Source organism: Alosa pseudoharengus, unplaced genomic scaffold (assembly GCF_046254945.1).
Source record: "Alosa pseudoharengus isolate Yale_2024_CS ecotype anadromous, Long Island Sound unplaced genomic scaffold, YU_APseudo_1.1 YU_APseudo_1.1_scf_13, whole genome shotgun sequence".
NCBI lineage: Eukaryota > Metazoa > Chordata > Actinopteri > Clupeiformes > Clupeidae > Alosa > Alosa pseudoharengus.
Genome location: NW_027468598.1, coordinates 13,182,649 through 13,200,702, shown reverse-complemented (window position 1 = coordinate 13,200,702; position 18,054 = coordinate 13,182,649). Strand labels below are relative to the sequence as shown.

General features: G+C 43.7%; 3 protein-coding genes across 6 annotated transcripts in view; all 3 read left to right on the top strand.

The window, feature by feature from the left end:
- Nucleotides 1-3,513: 3,513 nt before the first annotated feature.
- mffa (mitochondrial fission factor a) lies at nt 3,514-12,210 on the top strand. Of its 4 annotated transcripts, XM_076282208.1 has the most exons (8): nt 3,514-3,700; nt 4,454-4,703; nt 5,042-5,214; nt 5,921-6,012; nt 8,490-8,657; nt 10,054-10,113; nt 10,848-10,932; nt 11,240-12,210. In XM_076282208.1, the coding sequence occupies exons 2-8, from the start codon at nt 4,472-4,474 to the stop codon at nt 11,369-11,371; spliced, it is 942 nt and encodes a 313-aa protein (XP_076138323.1). In that variant the 5' UTR covers nt 3,514-3,700; nt 4,454-4,471; the 3' UTR covers nt 11,372-12,210. The 4 variants fall into 4 exon arrangements, with proteins under 4 accessions (XP_076138323.1, XP_076138321.1, XP_076138320.1 ...); XM_076282206.1 differs by lacking the exon at nt 8,490-8,657 and having other exon boundaries at nt 4,495-4,703; XM_076282205.1 differs by lacking the exon at nt 8,490-8,657.
- A 272-nt stretch (nt 12,211-12,482) lies between these two features.
- mrpl44 (mitochondrial ribosomal protein L44) lies at nt 12,483-15,210 on the top strand. The gene is made up of 4 exons (XM_076282204.1): nt 12,483-12,660; nt 13,487-13,955; nt 14,266-14,444; nt 14,692-15,210. Exons 1-4 carry the CDS (start codon nt 12,485-12,487, stop codon nt 14,870-14,872), a joined length of 1,005 nt encoding a protein of 334 aa, XP_076138319.1. The 5' UTR covers nt 12,483-12,484; the 3' UTR covers nt 14,873-15,210.
- Nucleotides 15,211-16,316: 1,106 nt separating this feature from the next.
- agfg1a (ArfGAP with FG repeats 1a) overlaps nt 16,317-18,054 on the top strand; it is a 32,084-nt gene continuing 30,346 nt past the window's right edge. The window contains 1 exon segment of the mRNA XM_076282203.1: nt 16,317-17,053. Within this exon segment, the coding sequence (XP_076138318.1) occupies nt 16,887-17,053 (167 nt within the window). The 5' untranslated portion in view covers nt 16,317-16,886.

Below are 18,054 nucleotides of genomic sequence, written 5' to 3'. Positions count from 1 at the left end.
GCCCACCCAGTCTTTTACATTTCAAAATCTTTGAATATATTATGCCCATGCCCATGTTTAAGATTGTTTCTTTTTTTTATTGCTGAGGATGGACATCATGACCCTCACTGTCATTTTGTCAACAACCCCGAAACAACCCATCATACAGTGCCTATAAAAAAATAATCTGCTTTCACTTTGACATTAAAGTGGGGAATTTGTGTAAATTATTGTAAAAATAAGGCTAAATTAAATTGATCAATATTCCATTTTTAAAAGCAGTAAAATTGGAAATATCCAAGGGGGGTGAGTATAAGGAGGGTAGGGCAGATACAGTTTTCTGTGGATATCTCGAGAATTGTAGGGCCTACTCATTTCATGTATAGCACCACCTAGTTAAAAATGAAAAAGCAAAAATGAGATGTTGTAATCGCAGGTATATCTCTGACCTGACATGATCAAAACTGCACGAAATTGGAAGTTCAGGATCATTATAACACCCTCTAAATGCACGCCAAGTTTTTTGGAATTCTGTTCATGGGGGGCCATACAATAAATTAATTTATGTATACATTTACTGTACACCAACAGTTTTCTGTGAATATCTTGAGAACCGTAGGGTCTAGGATGACCAATATTTTGCGTATGTTTGCCTCCAGGGGCCATGTTAACCCATTGCACACATGTGCATAAACAGATACACACACACACACATCTATTCACAGTAATCATATGACACATACTCACACAGTGGATATACAGTATGTAGGCATGCATGTACATGCACACACACAGGCACACACACAAGCACATGCACGCACACGCGCGCGCGCACACACACACACACACACACACACACACACACATTATGAACAGGCAAGATGGGGGTGGGATTGTATAAAATGTATTTTACATGTGAAATCTATGAACTAATCATGTTTTGGTACTTGTTGTCTAGCAGATACCAGTGAGAATTGAGTGTGCATTTCAGATGAGACAGTTAGAATCATATATGCCTTTCACCTTTTGTTTTTAGCCAGATACCCTGACTTTGCTGAATTACTGAAGCTAAGCAGGCTTAGTTAGTACTTGGATAAGAGACCTCCTTGGAAGAGTAGGGTCCTGCTGGAAGTGGTGTTGGTGGCTGACCAGTATGTGGCACTCTTCCCTGTGGCCAAAAGCCACCAAACAAATATCAATCCCAATGCCCTATTGTAGTGACAGGGACACTGTAGGCTACTGCAGAAGATGTTTTCCTTTGCATGAATGTTAATGTTAATTGAGGCCCTGACTCACCATGGTTGTTAAAGATCCCATGGCACTTATCGCAAAGAGTAGGTGGTTCCCTGATTTGCTGGCTACCTGGTTCATTCAATTTGGCCTTGTAATCATCCTCCCAGTGTGTAATTGGTTCATTCACTCCTTCACTCTCCACCTGAAACTAGTGTGTGGTGAACATTCTGGCACATAATGGCTGTTGTGCATCACTCAGATGGGTGCTACACATTGGTGGTGCTCAGTGAGATTCTGCCTCTCCTGTGAAGCACTTTGAGTGTCAAGAAAAGTGCTATAACTGTAATATGTTGTTGTTACATTAACCCTTCTCACCCCACCCTACCCCTTTTTACTCCTGTTAAATATATATATATATATATATATATATACTTTACATTTGATGTTTGTTAACATTGTTAAATTATGGTGATTCACTAGTCCCCTACAGTATTTTGAAGGAAGGAACCAGTTCTGTATGCATTATTGTAACAGATGGGCTAGGTTATTGGTAAAGTAGTTGATGAATAGCACACTACACATGCACACACACACATGCATGCACACACATGACATGCACAAACACGCACACAAACACATTAACACACACACACCCTCACACACATGCACCCACACATACAAACACACCTACATCCACACACACACACACACACACAAACACACCTACATCTACACACACACACACACACACATACAATACACACACACACACACAAACACACCTACATCCACACACACACACACAAACACACCTACATCCACACACACACACACACACACACACATACAAACACACCTACATCCACACACACACACACACACACACACACACACACACACACACACACACAAACACACCTACATCTACACACACACACACACACATACAATACACACACACACACACACAAACACACACACAAAAAAAAAACACACACAAAAAAAACCTAACTTACATGCAGGCGCACACACACTCAAAAAACACACACAGAAGCACACAAAAACAACCACACACCGTGCACACACTCAATTACAAACACACAAAAAAGGAACAAAGTAGGAAATGAACACAATTTGACAAAGGTGACATATTTTTGTTGAAAAAAATGTGCTGGACTGGGCGGCGGTCATCTAGTTTTGTTGTTGTTTGACGGACAGGCTGCGCCCACTTTGTTTGTTTTCTGTTTTTGGAGTAATTTACAGTTTATTTACAGTGTACTCACGGGATGGGCAGCTAGTGGATTGTGAGATGTTTCTTCAATGGTTACAGTAAGTAGGTCACCAGACCTACAACTGAAAGAGGCCGTAGTGAAAGGTCTGGCAAAGCATATTGTGGAATCTCATTGCTTGGTGATGTCTGTGATTTCCAGACTTCAGGCAGTCAATGATTGCAAAGGATTTTCCTCCAGGTATTAAATATAATCATTATAGTTATAGTTATGTAAGCTATAGCCTATTTGTCGAATTGCTTCTGAGCCTCAAAAATGTCTGTAATTAATAAATGGTTAATGCTGTATTTTTGTTTACCCCTTGAATTAAAGCACATCTTGATTGGATAGTAAGGTGGTGATGTAGCCTACATTTCGTGATGGCAAAATTACAAAACTAGTGTCACAGTACAAATACTTGAATCTGACAGTAACTCATCAGCAGCCTTTCAACAATTGTTTTCTATGTACTGTTCAACTGCAATCTATTTCCACGGCTTCGTACAGTAGCCTATTCTGGGGCAATTCCATGGAAAATTACGTTTTTTGTAACATCCATAACGCCAATAAAATGTAATGGTATGGTATGATGTGAATGATAACATGAAATTTGAGCATTTGCTATTTTTGGCTGAAGAATGTACAAAAATGCACAAAAAAGGAATGTTATCATTCACATCATACAAATGCCAAGGCATTTCACTGGCTTTATGGATGTGACAAAAAGTCAATTTTCCGTGGAATTGCCCTGTGTAGGGTAGCCTAGGTAGCCTAGGCTTCAGGTAGACCTACGTCCCTGACCCTGTAGTCCTTATACGTTAATAGCAAATGATTGCCTGGTTTGAATGTGGGCCTGCCTCAAATTACTCTAAAATAAGCTTAATTGTACGTACATACCTGAATTTACAACGCTACTAAAAATGTTGGTATTGTTTCCGCTAGATGGCAATATGGACCAAGGAGAAGCAACGAAACAATACGTCTCGAAACAAAAGTTATCATACTTCCTGTTTGGTACTACGTCATCTCTTGGTCTTGCTTTGCTGCGGCTGTGTCTGGTGCTGCTGCTGTTCTGTGTGTGGGGGGATTTTGACTGTCGCGCTACTCAACGGTCCGGGGGGACGGCTGTTTGTCTGTGATGTAGTTTGACTTTTAAACTACTAACTTCAATCTCGTATCCATCTGTGACCCATTCGGTATTGCGGTTGACAGTTTGAAGGGTAAGGCTGTTCTGCTTATGTTCCATGACGTTAGAAATGGGTGGCTGTCTCTCGGAAATTGATCAGTTGAACAAGCAAGATAACGTTAGCTATGTTGCTAACATGAACTGTCACTGGATGACTGACGTTGTCAGTGTTTGTTTGTCAAAACTGGCAGTCTACAACGGTTATGTTTTCCTCGTATATTCATGTTACATAATCGTCACTGATGATGCTGTTCAACTGACAGATAGGTTAGTACCATAGACAGTAAAAGACAGTTAGCACGCTCCCTGCTATTAGTCTTCTACTCTGGTGGATGACTAGCAAGCTAACGCAATTAAGGTTAGCAAGGACAGTTAGCTGAATGCTAATGTTAGCATGGGCTGCTTCACTGAACTCAGTGGAACTGTTTCAAGTATAGATCTTCTTCATATTGATTCATTTTTGGATGACAGGTGATTATTCAGACCCATTTGTGGTCAATGTTTACTCGTTCAATAACCATCACACACACATTGTGTTCAGTAGTCTAGGTAGAAGTAACGTTAGGCTATTGAATTATACAGTCAGGTGTTTCCTGTCCTTGAAGAGCAATCAAGTAACATTAACATAATTAACGTTAACTTAACTAACTGTTAATGAGTAGTTATCGTTAGGACTATTTTAGTTTGGCGATAGTTCATGTAAGTGAACACGTTAAAGTGAGCAACCTTACACTTGCACTCAACTAATGCGACCTTTGTTATTCTGACTTTTATTATTATACAATAGGATTTGAAAGACCGCGCTATGGCTCTCTCCCGTTCCTCCAGTGAGATGAATGGCGCCGCATTCCCCTCGCCCACCGCCGAGATGGCCGAGATCAATCGCATTCACTACGATCTGGAATACACGGAGGGCATCAGCCAGCAAATGCGGGTCCCTGAGATGCTGAAATACTCCACTGACGACCAGGAAAAGGGGTTCTTCGATGCACCCCACAGCGTCATGATGCATGTGCCCGAGAGGATCGTGGTGGCAGGTGTGTGGTCTGTGTTGAGAGTAGTGTGTAAGGAAGAGGCCATGGCTGTTAATGAATGCTCTAATGTGAAGAGATTAGCAGGCGACTGTAAGTCAATTAAAGTGAAACTAAAACGGTTAGAAAAGTAGGCCTAGATGAAAGTCCATTAAAGGGAAACTGCATTTCTGTGGAACCAATGCATCTGTGGCAAATGAGGTTGCATATTGTCCTCATTGGTCAATGGAGAAAAAGAATGACTGACACATTTTCAGTGCCACAACAGAGGTGCATTAAGGTTAAGCTGAAGGTGCTGTGTTTCCCGGTCTCAGTGTTTCCCCCCCACTCTCTATGACGCTCAGGCGACGGTGACGATTCCCAGTTCCCCAGACCTCGAGACCTGGACCTTATCCAGTCCACTCCACTGGAGGGGGTGGCCCTGAAGACGCCCCCGAGGGTCCTCACCCTCAACGAACGGCCCCTGGACTTCCTCGAGATGGAGCGGTCCAGTGCTCCCAGCCAGCCCACTGAAGAGGTAAGGGGACTGTACCTTCAATGTTCAAGAGGACCTTTATTACATGACCTATAGAAATCGCTTACACTGAATCCACGCCTATTTGAGAATTACATAAGACTGTTTGTGGTTTTGAATTGGACCATGCACTGACTTGTACAATGTTTTTGTGTCCAGAGACACTGATGTTTGGGTGGCATCTTCCATTTTAAGCCTCTCACCGCCAGTAGCCTCACCGCCAACAGCTTTATAGACTTTTGGTCTGGTGAGCTACCTCTGTTGGCATCTAAAAACATGCAAATACCTGGCTAATATATCCAGCTGGCAGTGATAAAAGCTTGCCAACTTTGTAACTGCAAACTTTTGGCCCCGATGTTGGCAATGTCGCTGCAAGGCTTTTCATACATTTTTACAGTGCCATCTTTTACATATTTTTTTTTTCAAAAGTGTAGTAAAGCGGTAGTGTCTGCATCCAGCACCACTTACCCGAGTTCGAATCTGGCCTGAGGTCATTTTCCAAACCCATTCCCCATCTCTCTCTTACCCTCAGCTCTTGTCCACTCTTCACTGTCCTGTCTATTAAAAGCTAAAACACTCAATAATAAAAAGTGGCTTGCAAGTTGTTGCACAGAATTGCTTTAATTATGGCCTCAAAGAAGGGTTGAATACAGCATGGTGGGATTGTTGCCTGCACTGACCACCGTGTGGTTCGGTGTGTTGCCCTCAGGTGCGGTCACATGGCCGTCTACGCAGAGAGCGCTCCGCCAGCGAGAACACTGCCACACGCCAAAACGGCCAGCTGCCCCTCAATGACTCCATGTAAGTTACTTCAGGATACACACACACACACATTATTTTCCACGCATGCACACATAACTGTCATGTCATGTTGCTACATATATCCTACACACACACACACACACACACACACACACACACACACACACACACACACACGCGTGCGACCAGACCATATGAGAGGGGTTTCAAAATGGAATCACCAAGCCCCGCTTATTTATTCTCCTTTCTATTTCATCCCGATGCTGTTTATGTGTTTGTGTGTATGTGTGTGCGTGCATGCGCATGTGTCCAGTCAGAAGAATGCGAGTTCAGTTGCTGCATGCCGTCAGGCCCACGTGTTGCTTCTCTGCTGCTTGTGTTGTGACTATCCTGTGACTGTAGCCTGCCTGTAGGCCTGCTAGATGAACTTTACAGATCTCAATATCCTCTTCCCTTGTTGTCCAAACAAAGTCATAACTCAACAACTCTAACAATAATGGCAAAAACAACAGTTTTGAGTATCGCTCTCTATAGCTGATGTGAATGACAACATCCACACTGAATACTACAATGATAATGATGAGGTTGGGGATCACTTTCAGAGCGACTTTAAGAACAATAGAAAACTGACAGAGAGTCGGAAGCCAATAAGACTTTCTGTATCACCAGACAATGACTTAGTGTAGTGTGTGAACCATGATTGCCAAAAGCTGATCAGATAATCTAGTAGCCCAGACATTAGTAGCAAGTCAAGTTTCACTTGCTTATCATTTAAATGAACACAGCATGTTCTGACTGTCCTCCTCTGGGGTGTGGCACCCAATAGAGATTATATTATTCATTTTCCCCATTAACCAGGTCAATTACTATGTAGTTCTTCAATGAAGATAGACCGTAAACCAGTTTATATGTCAGGATGGCACTGTTTAAGCATTGAGAGTGCTCTCCCCTGCTGGTCATGGAAAGGTACTACAACTCCTCCAGCTCCTCTGTGCTGCACCAGCAGTGCACTCCTACTGTATCTGGATGCGAGCCTCACCCCACCCCCCTCTTGGACTCTCTCCCTGACACAGAGTCCTGTGTCGTCGCTTCTCTCCGCTCTCCCCCGTGATGTAACGTTAGCGACTCACACGCTTCTCTACAGACCCTTCAGCCAAGCCTGTGCTTTTACAGTTATTACATAAGACACGGCGCACTGCAGGCTTCTGAGTCCCTCCCCCTCCACCCCAGCTCACCCACAAGGCCAAACTGGACATCCCTCCATCCTTTACAATCACTCCGTCTCACCCCTCCATCCTTTACAATCACTCTGTCTCACCAGGTCCTCCATCCTTTACAATCACTCCGTCTCACCAGGTCCTCGTTGTTGTTGTTGTTGACAGAAGTCATGGGCATGTTCAGTGTGAAAGTGTGCTGATGGATGTGTGTGATGGTGGAGCATCTCTGTTGCAGTAGTATGGCATGCTGTCTGTTGGTGCTTGAGGGCTGGTGCTTCTGGGCTTATTTTGCTTTGTCTTTTTTGTTGTTGTGGTTGTCATGTTTTACTTTTATTATACTGCTGTGTTGTTGGCACAGGTCCATGTTCCTTGGTTAATCCATAGATCTGAGATTCCTGATAGCTGGTGAAACTCTTTTTTTTTTTTTGTTCTTGTTTTTTTTTTTCCCACTCACTTTTTTTGTGTTTGTTGCATCGATTGTGGTTGTTGTGGGAGTTTTGTTCGTTCTTGTGTGATCTTAGACATTTGTTTCTCTAGAGAGCACTCCAAGGATGTGGTAAACATTTGGACCACAACCTGTACACTTTTATTGTAAAGGTTCTGATTATCCCTGGCATCTACGTCAGTGTCAGAATGTATCACTTCAGGATGCTAAGGATAATCAAATGGGTGCTACTAAATCACCCATAGGAGCTGTCAGCATCACATCAATGTTAAATGAGAGGAATTGGACACACTGTAAAACTGGTTGCATTGGGTCCTTGATATGCTTGATATGACACTCTTCCCTGTTGTGAAGCTCATGGCCAGTAGAATCATTGCTGTGTGTGTGTGTGTTTGTGTATGTGTGTGTGTATGTGTGTGTGTTAGAAAGAGAGAGGTGGCCCTGACAGTTTCTAACTGCTGTCTCCATCTCCGGTGTGATGGAATGCCTCTCCTTCTTTCTTTCATTTATTTCATTTATTTATTTCTCTCCTTCTGCCTTTACATGTCATTCTCTTACACTCAGTTTATCTGTTCTTACCCCCTGTAAGCTAATTTCTGCGCTTCTTGCCATTGTTCTCACGTGTTCTCTCCCCCTTCTCTCTGTCTCTCTCTCTCTGTCTCTCTCTCTCTCTCTCTCTCTCTCTGTCTCTCTCTCTCTCTCTCTCGCTCTCTCTGCCCTCCCCCCTTTTGCTCACTCCCTGCCCTCTCTCCGGTGCTTCCCTGGGGGTTGTGCGTGGGGCGTCGGATGCGCGCGCCTGTGTGTGTCTGTGTGTGTGTGTGTGTGTGTGTGTGTGTGCGCGCACTCATGTGCAGTGTGACCCCGTCTCTCCCGGCCCCCGTGCGAGCCGTGGTGCCCCTTGGTGCCCCCGTGGAGGAGGGCGAGTGGCTGAGCTCCCCCGGCGGCCTGCTCTCCTTCCTGCAGAGCAGCACGCGCCGGGCCTACCAGCACGTCCTGGAGGTCCTGGACGAGAACCAACGCAGGTGACCCCACGCGCCCATCAACACCCACGCCAAAGAAAATACACACCTCAGTTACCCCTCTGCCACCTCAGTAATATCCTCTAAATGCTTCGGCTCCTGTGCAGTCCTACCCATCTACGAACTTCATTTTGGTCACTCTTTGGTCATTTTGGTTATGGTTTGGTTTTGTTGTCGTTGTGATTATTGTTTTCGGTTTTGGTTTGGTTTATTGTGTGTGTACATTTTGTTTGAGAGATCCAGGCCATGTGTAAGTGTGTAAAGGGCAGAGGTTTTGAGTTTGTGATCGTTCACAGTCAGATGTTGGCATCCATGTGTCAGTGTCCCATTTCTCTTTTACGTGATGTGGTGTCAGTCCACAGGTGCTTGGCCCTCTCTTGTGGCCTTACTTTGTTTGTTTGTTTGTGGTTTTATTTTGTTATTTATTTATTTGTAAACTGTCATCATTGTCATTCATACCTGACGTGCTGCTATTCCTGAACCATGGCTTGGCTTTTTCTTTTTGCTCATTTTTTCTTACCTCGCTTCCTTTACCTGTAACCCTCCTTCCCCCACTGCTGCTAGTCATGGCTGTTTTACTGCTTGATGGAATCTGTGTCTAAAGTGACTAAAATAATGTAGATATTTTTGGCACAAAATTCAGTGGTCATATTCACAAAGTATTGCATCTTACCACTAAGAGTACTCCAAAGTTGGACTACAAAGTGTTCAACTAAAAGTTTCCTCTTACAACCTATTCACAAAGCTGCCGAGACCAACTTTTAGTAAAAGGGGAACAAAACCAATCCTAAGCTAAGGGAAAAGTTCTGATGCTATGGCTGACGTCAATTCTTAGGCACAATCTTAATTTCAGTGATTGGTTGATGACAAGTTGGCAGGTTTGTCCTGGTGGGTAGGCATGCGCTAAATGGCCTACCTCAAAAGATGAAAAATCAGATCATTAAATAAATATCACAGCCACAAATGATATGTTAATGGAATATGCAACTTATTGACAGTGTATTTTTAAAACGTTTTCAAAATGATTCTGTATGATGACACGTTTGCGTAGTTCTGTGGCCTTATTGCTTACAATATACACAGCTATTCCCCCACGATAGGGATCTGTGATTCTGTATGTGCATTTCAAAACATTGCAACGTGGCATAATAGAAACTACTGTGTTAAGGTCATTTGTGAGTCAGAAGTTAAGGCTAACTCTTAATCTTAATCTCTTAACAAACCCATTATTTGTAGAAGTTTTTACTAAAACGGCAGGTTAGGAGCTACTCTTAGCCTTAAGATTCTTTGTAGGCCTAGTAAGGGGTTCAGTGAGTGCAGGGTTAATTTTCATTTTTAATTTTTTCCTGTGTGTGTGTGATCTGATTTCATTGTTGTCCCTGTCCTCCTCGCTCTCCAGCAAACCTGTGCTGAGAGGAGGCTCTTCCTCTTCCTCTTCAAATCCTGGGCCTGACTCCAGGTAACTCCTCTGTCTCCACTCCCTCTCTACACCACCCTGTCTCTCTCTTAGCCTGTCCCCCTGGTACTGCCTCTCCTTTCCATTCAATAATACGAGAAGCAATGTGTGTGTTTTGTGGCCTTTGATGGTAATTTTGATACCACAGATGAATGAAGTCCCAGTCAGGCAATGGTAGGACAAATCAGGAACACAGTTTAATAGTTTTTTAGGGAATAGTCAGGATCTAAGTATCCTTCCAGGTTGACGGGGGGATGGCGTTGGTCATCCCATCTTACGTGGACCACACTGAATCAGAACCTGATTAGTGCCACCCTGGCAATCCAGACCAAATAGCTACTGGTTCAGGGGATACACTCATTGCAGAACAGAGAAACACTGCAAAACCATAATATTCCCCCTTATCTCTAAACACATAGTCACACATAGATATAGTCAGGGACAGTGCAGAAAAAGAATGAAATAAAAACATCTCTCTTTATGTCATCTCATATGTGGAAGAACACATAGCAGAGAAATGGCTAACTTAGTTTAATTCTTTTATACAACCACAATTCTGACTGAACGTAAGGACACATTAAGACACAAACTGCTTAGGAATATAAAAATAATAAGCTCTGATTCCAATACTCAACCTGTTATTCGGTCTTCAGGAGGAGTGTGTGCAGTTAGTGCCTTCTGATAATGTGGCTGAATGTGTTTAATTATTTCATTGTGTGTGTTGGCTTTTCTATTAGGTGTGCTCTCACCACAATGGACACAACATTGGAAGGAGGACCCGACGACATGGCTGTAGTTGATGCAACAACGCTCCGGCGACAGGTACATACCTTAGCTCAGACAAGGATGAAAATAACTCAGTGGATATAGATATTGTTCACTGATTTTATTGTTTTTTTTATATAGAAAATAACCAAATGACATGTTTTGATATAGAAATTGTTCACTGATTTTATTGGTTATAAAAAACAACCAAATGACATGTTTTGATTTATGGCTGAAGGTGGATACATTTGCACCTAACATGATGGAACACTGAAAGGTCTATACAGGATGTCATTGTTAGTTCCTAGGGGGAATTAGGGCTGTATGGGTGATTTTCCTAACAGCTCAGTGCTGCCTTCTGCAGATCATCAAGCTGAATCGCAGGCTACAACTGCTGGAGGACGAGAACAAGGAGCGGGTGAAGCGTGAGAAGATCATGTACTCCATCACCGTAGCGTTCTGGCTCATCAACACCTGGGTGTGGTTCCGTCGTTAATGCCACTTCACTCCAAAGCCGCCCCTATTGGCCACTGACCCTGTCCCTGTTGAGGGAGCTTAGAGCTGGAGGAGAAAGCTAAGCCATGCATTGCCTGTGTTCTGTGTGTCAAAAACTGTTTGCCAAATATTGCTCTCTCTCTCTCTCTCTCTCTCTCTCTCTCTCTCTCTCTCTCTCTCTCTCTCTCTCTCTCTCTCTCTCTCTCTCTCTCTCTCTCTCTCTCTCTCTCATAGGCTATAGCTGGAAAGCCTTGGTAGGGGAACAGTGTGTATTTGGGTAAAGGGATACTTGTATTCATTTTGGATTCTTTCTCGTTTTATTTTGTTATACATATGGAACTTGTAAATGTATTATTATTTTTATATGACTTCAATTGTTTTTTCCTTTGTTCCTCGGTTTTGTATGTTTTTAAGACCATCCTGCTGTTAGCACAAAAAGACGCAAGCTTGAGTGACCTGTATATACTTCCTCTCAGCTCTCTGAGAGATCTGGTTGTATTTATCATTTCTAGGATGACCACTTTCCGCACATGGAAGCAAGCTGTTGGTGTATTATAAAATAATAGGACTGATATTGTGAATGCATATTTAAAGTATAGCATTGTACAGCATCCTCATTATGCAACACGTGTATTTCTGTAGCATTCTGCAATCAAACATTTAAATTAATTTCTAATCAGTTTCCCCTGTGTTAATTTATAAGACCATTCTGATCATCCTGTCATTTTATTTTTGTGTCATCTTCATACAAGGTCAATAAAATGTTCATTGTGTCATTTTTTTGCGGTCAATAATATTATATCACATACACAAATTGATTAAATTAACAATGGTGAAGTATTTTTTTCTGAGTCTTATTTTGCAACGTTGAACGAGAAACATGTAATCATGCACATACATGTCATTTTGGTGCAGGGTCAAAAATGTTACAGATCAAAGAACAGTGAGTTTTTATTTATTTATTTACAGTAACGTTTCAAGTCCTTATGGCCCTTCCTCGGACTTTATTTTTGCAATGTTGCCTCGTGTTGGTTCCGTTTTTAAACAGCCCGGAACTAAATAGGGGTGTTCAGGGGAAGGTTATCAGCGATGCACAGCTCTTTGGACAGCTGTCATGGCGTCAGGACTCCTTGCATCCCGTGGCGTGCTAACGCTCGGACTTCACTATCAGCATGTCTGCCGTTCCGTTCTTGTCACACAGACCCGACAAAAGAAGCGTTGGATGAAGGCTTACACACGTATAATGGAAGCCAAGCTTAAGCTCGAGGGACCCCCGCCACCGAAGCGACGGTTAGTTTACCATCCAGCTAGCATGCCCTTAGCCAACGCTAGACAACATCAAGTGCAACTGTGGCTGACCCCTAGGTCTAGTGTCTTGTAGATAAGGGCATGTATTTATGTTGTTGGGCACTGCGTGCACACAACATCTATCCATCTAACCTTTGTCTATTTTATTTGGTAGTGACTTGGAGTAACGCTACATTTGCATGGGAACTAGTTACATACGTAACGTTGTGATCAGTCCGGTCTCTTAACGTCAGTGGTGCCCTCATTCATTAGATTCCGTGTTGATGTTAGTGCCAGTAATCCGTTAAACCCTGACTAGTCTCTTTTCATAGGATGTACTCGCAAGGTTTGTAAAAGGATGCAGACCAAGACTGATTGGGTTATTAGATAACGGTAATCCCCCCCCCCCTGGATGCATACTCTGTCTGGCCATGACTAGACAAAAGTGCCACCTTTGGTTGTGTTCTTCATTCTGTGATCTTATACACAGTCCTGGCTCTGTACATGAGAAACAAAGTGTGTGGCTCCTACTGCAGAAAGAAGGTTATAAACAAGCAATACCTAGACAATCGGTATAGTGTTTCAGTAGCATGTAATGGAGGGGTCTATAGTTTTATTGGCTTTTCAACATATCAGCAGCCTATTGCAAAACCGTACTGTGGGTATTGCATCTTCAAGGATTATACAAATTGTATGCGCCAGTGAAACACTAAACCTGGTTCTGTGGATTTCACTGATTGTGGATGATTCACATAGACCTGGCCATGATGTCACTCACATGTCCCCTTATTATCTCCACCTTCATCTCTCGTCACCCACCCCCCCCCAGCTCAGAGAAGCCAAACTGGGATTTCCATGCAGAGGTGGAGGCGTTCGGTGCCCGTTTGCAGGAAAACTTCCAGATGGAGAGGCTGAAGGCGGCCTTCGTGAACCCGTGCTACGTACGCGTGGAGCAGGAGCGACGTGGCGCCTTGGGCCTGGAGCCTGAGACGGCCGTGCTAGCCCTGAAGGACAACAAGGAGCTCCGCACCAGAGGCGTTGCCCTCACACGGGACTTCCTGTCGGACTGGTGCCGTGCCAGCTTCCCCAGCCTGCCCGCCGAGGGAGCATCCGCCCTGGTGGACCACCTGATGACACCCGAGGTGGTGTGCCACGTGGCACGAAACCTGGGTGTGGAGGACCTGACGATGAGTGCCGAGGTGCCGGTGCCTGACGATGTTCTGTACGGAACATTCTGCGCGGTGGTGGCTGCGCTGGAGGAGAGCAGTGGGCCACAGAGAGCCGGACTCTTCCTCAGGGTGGGAACTGGGCGCTGCCTGTCAGAATTCACAAACCTGCTCAAGACCCTGTCTGTCCCTTAAGATGCTGGCTTTTAGAGATCACCTCTCAGCCTTCCATTGTTATTAAAGATTTGTTTGATCTTGTAGATGCAGACAACATATTGTTATACCAGATTAGTCTCATTTAGTGGATTCAACTTTGTATGTGTACAAACTAGATTTTTTAAGATTACAAAACATTGCTTTAAAACAAACAGTATGTGACTACTAGAGAAGAACTGGAGTATGTTTATTCTGCTTCATTGTTGGTTCATGTGTTTGCCCGCAGGATTTCCTGACCACGCAGCTGATTGGTAAGGATCTGTTTGACCTGTGGTCAGTGGTGAACCCCATGGGCCTACTGGTGGAGGAGTGCACCCGCCGAGGGCTGCCCCTTCCCGAGCCTCGTCTCCTTCGCTCAGCTGGGGCCAGCACTGTCCTGCCACTCTTCTTTGTGGGCCTCTACTGGTATGTCCAGACACTAACATTACTCTACCACCGTTCACACTGCCCTTATTATCTACACACAAAAATATCATTAGTCATCATCAGCATTCTTATTATTGGTTATTATTTGCATTTTTGTATTAGGTTGTGATATGTGATAATGTGATATAGGTTATAAATATATATTTTTATTGAGAGATTATTAACATTTGTGTGTGTGTGTGTGTGACATTTGTGGCCTGCTGCATCTGTCTGTCTGTGTGATAAGTGATAAGAAACTCCTGGCGGAGGGTCCTGGTGAAACACTTCTAGCTGCCGAGGAGGAGGCCGCCCGTGTGGGTCTCAGGAAGCTCTACGGATACACAGAGAACCGCCGGCCCTTGGATTTCAGCCCAGCCCCGCAACTGCACGCGTCCCAAAGCAACACGCAAGCACTCAGCAGCGGTTAGAAGGGAGCTCACACGTTCTCACAAACAGTCAACGCTGTTGTCATTCGCCAGAGGACTTTCAGCCTATTTCTCAAAAAAAGAAACCAACAAGAACTGGTATTTTCTTGATCGGTTAGACAAAAAAGTTTGAACAGGCTGAACAAAGATATAGTACTCAGCAGAGAACACGGTGAGAAACAACCACTCACACACCTCAAAACAGGACAGAGACATTGAGCTGTAAATCAGAGGCATTTCATTGGATGTCCTTGTTTTGTCTATTTTTTTTGTCTGTCATTGCAAATGTATTATTAATACTCATGCAAAATATTCATGAATAATAAAATAGTTATTTCAGAAAAGGAGAAGGTGGTGGTAGTGCTTTATTCTCATTCATCTGCATGAAGAGGGTAGTTTCGGCATGCTCAGAGAGAGTAAATTATTAAGAAAATGATCAACGGTTGATGGTTTTAGAGATTGGGGAGGGGGTGGTTGCATATGTCTTCTATTGTGTCATTTCAAGTGAGCTAGCTTACATGGCCTCTGGTGGAAACAGACTAGCTTCAGGCAAGAGCGCTTCAGTCTTTATTATTAATTGTGTGTGTGTGCGCGGGCGCATGTGTGTGTGTGTGTGAGTTTCCTTCTCTGTTTACAAGCTTACACTGAGACTGGTGAAGATGTGCCTGTTAAGAAAACAGGAAGTGGCACAGCCACAAACAGGAAATGCAGTGCTTGCGTCTTGTCTGTGTCACTGCTGTGCCCAGGCTTTGTCAGGAAGTCATCAAGCCCTCATTATCAGTGGGTGAGCCTGATTTGCATAACCAGAATTCCAGCAGTAACTTTGAGTGCAAACTGGCTGTTTATAAAGATTTTTTGTACATAAACTTGTTTATAATTTTAAAACAGTGTGATTAGATGAACTGTATTGCAACTGTATACCAGAGAGCAGCCACTTGGCAAGAAATTGGCAAATAATGCATTTTACACCCCTTACCTGACCTGTTTTAGTCCACATTGCAGTTCCCATGTATGTCATTGATCTACAACCACATTTATCCTGTTTCCACAGGTCAGTTGCTATATTGACAAAGCTTTTTTCAAATATACACACAAAAGCCCAAGCCTGTGTACTCAGCACATACAGTACATGCAGTAAGCTAAGTGTTCTTCTATTATGATTTACTCTGTTCATAGGCTACCTGGGGCCCAACTGTAAAAGTGATTAAGGAAATGAATGATATTGATAGTCATCAAGTTGCAATACCTTCATACATTTAGGCATATAGTAGCAAAGACTACAAATGTTGACTCTTCCACATTTAAGAGTAGACTGTGCAGGTAACACAACTGTGGTTGGCAAAACAGCATAACTACCGGTACTCTTGGACAGGCTTTTTCTGAACTGAATCTTATCAATCCAGTCAGTCTGCGCCTCCCTGGTTCAGAGTGGCATGCCACTGGCTTGCCGAAAGTTGACCTGCGAAGCGACAGTCAATTATTGTAATAATTCCTAGGTTCCTGCGACATATCAAGGCTTCAACTACAGATTGATATGGAGTTGACCAGGGATGTCAAAGCACAAATATCTTCTCTTTTTCTGAACTCCATGCAAGACATAATTAAGTTTCTTTTGTACGGTATTGTCTAATGCTATTCAACACCGTCTGCCTAGTGGTATGTCAAAAAGAAAAAACAAATATTCCAGGGCGAGTGTAACCCGCTGTGTGTGAATTAGGTCATGCAAACAGCGAATTGCAAGACAGTTTTGGTTTGCTGGGTGGCGCTAACTCACGGGCGTTGCATGCTCCTCTTGGCTACGACGTTCCGACTCCTTGTTCGTGGAAACGTGGGGTCGTTGTGAATTCCGGTCCGTCTCTTCATTCAGCCGCCCTCCTCTGTGTGGCTACGCTAGACCGTGAGTTGGTAGCTATCCGTTAAGCCGCAGCAAGCAGCCTACGTTGTCTCTGGGTGTTTCAGGTCCTTCGCCGGTTTGTCTTTCCCCTTCCCTTGATCCTTAACTATCCCGGCCCCAGCCATGGCTGCGAGTGCGAAGCGAAAACAAGAGGAGAAACACCTGAAGATGCTCCGAGAAATGACTAGTTTGCCTCCCAATAGAAAGTGCTTTGACTGCGACCAACGCGGCCCAACCTATGCCAACATGACGGTGGGGTCCTTCGTTTGTACCTCTTGCTCCGGTATTCTGTAAGTAACACTTTCCTTGTTTGCACTGCAGGTCTGTTTTATTAGCAAGTGACATGTTTTTATCCTGGGGACAAATGCATGTTAATAACTTCAATATGAGTGGTGGTTTAAAAAACATTTCACATAAAGAGTTTGTAGACCTGCCTACAACACAAGCCGACATTATTGTCTGCATTTTGACCGGTGGGTGGGGGGTTGGGTAGCTAGCTGGCTAGCTAGCCACATTTACAGCTAAGTTATGTAGCCAGGCATTTAGCGGTAATAGCGCGCAGACATAGCTGCTAAGCGCTACCCGGCAGTGCTAACAGGCTGCAACTGTATATTATTGTGCTGTTGTGGTTAACACTATATAAATGTAGCTAAGAAATGAGCTGGTTTGAATTATTTAATAGATTATGTGGTACTAAATGTCATCGGTCGCTGGGAACAGTAATGTTACCGTTGACTGGCACACGCTAGATAACGTTAGCCGAGCTAGTAGGATAGTTAACGTTATCATATCGAGAAAGATACCCACCCAGTGCACATTGGCTAGTTGTTAGACGCCCCTGATTCAGACCTGGTTAGGCCAGCTAGCTATGGCTAGCTGCATATACGGGCCCTTTTTCAGTGTCAGACATTCGCAGTCACCCAAGTTCATCAAAATACTAAACGTTATCAGAGTCTGCTGTGAAATGACTTATTACACGTAGTCTAACGTCAGAACCCTAAACCTAGTAATGTTAGAACTTTGTCAGATTTGAAAGTAAGAAGGCATTAATCGCGGTGTTCTATGAATAGCTTGCCAGAGCACTCAAGATTTCGCATATTACATCCTCATTAGAAGTGTAACGTTAGCTAGCGTGAAGCTGCAAGTGACAACGAGACAATCCAAACAACCGGCAAGTTGACAGTTAGCCTGAACACCGCTACCTAATGCTCCAGACCCAGTTTAGCTTAGAGGCAAAGCCCGTGACAACTTGTTGATTGATCATAAGCTAAACGATGAGCTCTGTTAATGG